Genomic DNA, 2,362 nt, shown 5'->3' with positions numbered 1-2,362 from the left:
ACACGGGCCGCCCTGGAGGCGGCGGCCGACCCCGCCCTGACCGCAGACTTCAAGACCATCTTGGACTGACTGTCAGCCCTGCCCACAGCCAGGGATGGGCTCCGGAGCCCACGGGAGGAGCCCGCTCCACGGCGAAGCCTGGGCCCCCTCCGAGAGGCCTGGAAAGGGGGGCCGGCCCCACCTCCTCATGGGAGTGGGGCCGCTGCCCCGTGGCCCTCCAGAAACCATCCATCTGCAGCGGCTGACCGCCGGGCCCAGCAAGACGTGTGGGAGAGCCTGGCGGGGCGGTCAGGCGTCGGAACAGGGAGTTGGGGGGTTGTCACCCCTCTCCCCTGCCCTATAGCGAGGACACACGTCTGTCCAGCGGCTTGGGGGGCGCTCGGGGGCCAAGTGGGCCCCGCCTGCCGCTGGCAGTGCCCCTGCGCCCCGCCCGGCGCTCGGTCCACGCCTGTCTCCTCCACCCGCTGGGCTCGAAGTCCAGCCTGCTGGGCCTTCCCTGCAGTCCGCTGTTGGGGGCCCCGCCGTCCCCCATGCCCACCTGCCCCCCTAACCTCCGCGGGCAGCTGGTCCCCACCCAGCACCGGGCCGGGGTCATCTGCGCCTCCTCCTATCCCCCACCCCCACGTCACCGTGGCGAAGGAGGCCAGCGAGCCTCCACCTGCCATCTCCACAGCTTGTTGCCGTTTTTCTCTGGATGTTTGTATTAAAGGGCGTGTCCGTCAGTACCGGGTTCTGTGGTTATAAAAATGCACACCCGCAGGGTGTCTGATGCTCCCAGGTCCCTGGCCTGGCAGGAGTTGGAGGGGGGTATCCTGGGGGCAGGGTGTGGCTGGAGGAGCCAGGGGATCGGAGAGGATGCCTCTCGGGGCCGGACCAGTGCCCACCCTGCCTGCAGCAGACTGGTCATGCCCTATGCACACTCAGGAGACGGTGGACACGAACATTCCGAGGTCTAGGACCCTTGACCCTGCCTGTCCCTTCACAGTGGGCCCCGGACTCCTCGTCTCTCCCGAGGGCCCATGGAGTGGACAGCGCGGGCCGTGGACACGGGTCCAGGCATGGGCCCGGCCCTCTCCCAGGGTGCTTGTCCCCTCACCTGTCCCCACGAGCTGGACCTGGGCAGGTGGACGGGCTTGGGCGGCAGCGCCTGTGTGTCCACGTGGGCTGCCCCCTGTCACCCGGGTGACCCTGCCTGTCTCCTTGTGGCTGCAGGGGCTCCTTTGCTCACGTGCCGTTCTGTCCACTGAGCTGGACTCGGGCGGAGTGCCTGTGGAGAAGCAGCAGAGGCCTGGGCCGGGGTGTGCAGAGAGAGGCTCCTTGGTGGGCACTGCTCGGGTCCCCGAGGGTGAGACCTCTGGGGGCCACATGGGGCTCGAGGCCAAGGGCTGTGCTTTGGGGGCCATATGGAGGGCCTGGGCAGACAGGTGACCCTGAGGTTGTGGAGAGGTGCGGCGAGCCCCTAACCTGGTGGTGGCCAGCTGTCCCAGAGAAGTTGTCCCAGGAGGGCTGGGGCTCAGAGGCAAGGGGCAGCTTTCAACCTGAGCCCTCTGGTGGGGAGCAGGGGGTGAGCCACATAGGTGCTGGGTTCCTGGTCCCCTGGTCGGGGGTGGTGAATCACACAGATGCTCCCCCCTGGTCTCCTGGGGGAGGATGTGAACCACATGGCTGCTGGGTCCCCAGTCTGGTGGGGAGTGAGCCACATAGCTGCTGGGTCCCTCGTCTGGTGGGGGGTGAGCCACACAGGTGCCCCTGTCTCACCTCTGGCTCAGCAGGTCTGGGCATGTGAATCTTGAAATCCCACACGCTGCTGAGGCTGCTCTGAGGGGTGGGGAGGTTGGAGGCTGCCCTGGGGACTGTCCCCCCTTGCAGTGGCCCTGGGGCGTAGCCTTCAGTGGTCGTGGGGCCAGGGTCAGGGTGCTGGAGGTGGGTCAGGGGGAGGTGGTGGATGTGCGACTCAGCCAGCAGGAAGAGGGTGTGAGGTTATGGAGGGGCCTGTGTGAGAGCGGGGGTCCCCTCCTCAGCACCCTGTCGGAGGCCTCTACGTGCCCCTGGGCCCAGGTCTGTGGGGCACCCTCCCCCCAGGAGAATTCCAGCATCAGGAGCTGCCGGTGTTGATCAGGACAACGGGCCTGGCCTGCCCTGCTCTGCTCTGTCCTTGCGCTTAGATCCCTGCGGGCATGAGAACAGGAAGGGCAGCTCAGGGTGCCACCTGGGCGGCTGGCCGCCTTGCGCCCTGTGCCCGGCACAAGCTCATCCTGATGACAGTGGCCGATTCCCGAGGCTCCCTTCTGGGGTGTTGCTGGCGGGGCCACGCACTGAGGCAGAGGCTGTTAAGTGAACCTTGGTCGGGGTCGTCGTGGGA

The 2,362-nt window shown here is 67.6% G+C and overlaps 2 protein-coding genes across 2 annotated transcripts in view; one reads left to right on the top strand and one right to left on the bottom strand.

Annotated features, from left to right (window-relative positions):
• Positions 1-69, top strand: part of TERT (telomerase reverse transcriptase) — a 17,458-nt gene extending 17,389 nt beyond the window's left edge. The window contains exon 15 of the mRNA XM_010857136.1: positions 1-69. This exon is cut by the window's left edge and continues 1 nt beyond it. Within this exon, the coding sequence (XP_010855438.1) occupies positions 1-69 (69 nt within the window).
• Positions 70-910: 841 nt separating this feature from the next.
• Positions 911-1,969, bottom strand: LOC105000991 (uncharacterized protein DKFZp434B061-like). The gene is made up of 2 exons (XM_010857111.1): positions 1,759-1,969; positions 911-1,640 (listed from the first exon to the last, which is right to left on the bottom strand). Exons 1-2 carry the CDS (start codon positions 1,780-1,782, stop codon positions 921-923), a joined length of 744 nt encoding a protein of 247 aa, XP_010855413.1. The 5' UTR covers positions 1,783-1,969; the 3' UTR covers positions 911-920.
• Positions 1,970-2,362: the final 393 nt, after the last annotated feature.

The sequence above is a fragment of the Bison bison genome, unplaced genomic scaffold (genome assembly GCF_000754665.1).
Source record: "Bison bison bison isolate TAMUID 2011002044 unplaced genomic scaffold, Bison_UMD1.0 scf7180017864377, whole genome shotgun sequence".
NCBI lineage: Eukaryota > Metazoa > Chordata > Mammalia > Artiodactyla > Bovidae > Bison > Bison bison.
Note: the sequence above shows the minus strand (reverse complement) of the source record. Positions and strands in the feature narration are given on the sequence as shown.

Coding starts and splice junctions, on each gene's coding strand:
- LOC105000991 (XM_010857111.1), bottom strand. CDS start 1,782: ATGCCCAGACCTGCTGAGCCAGAG. Junction 1,641..1,758: donor CCAGACCTGCTGAGCCAGAG/GTGAGACAGGGG, acceptor ATCCTCCCCCAG/GAGACCAGGGGGGAGCATCT.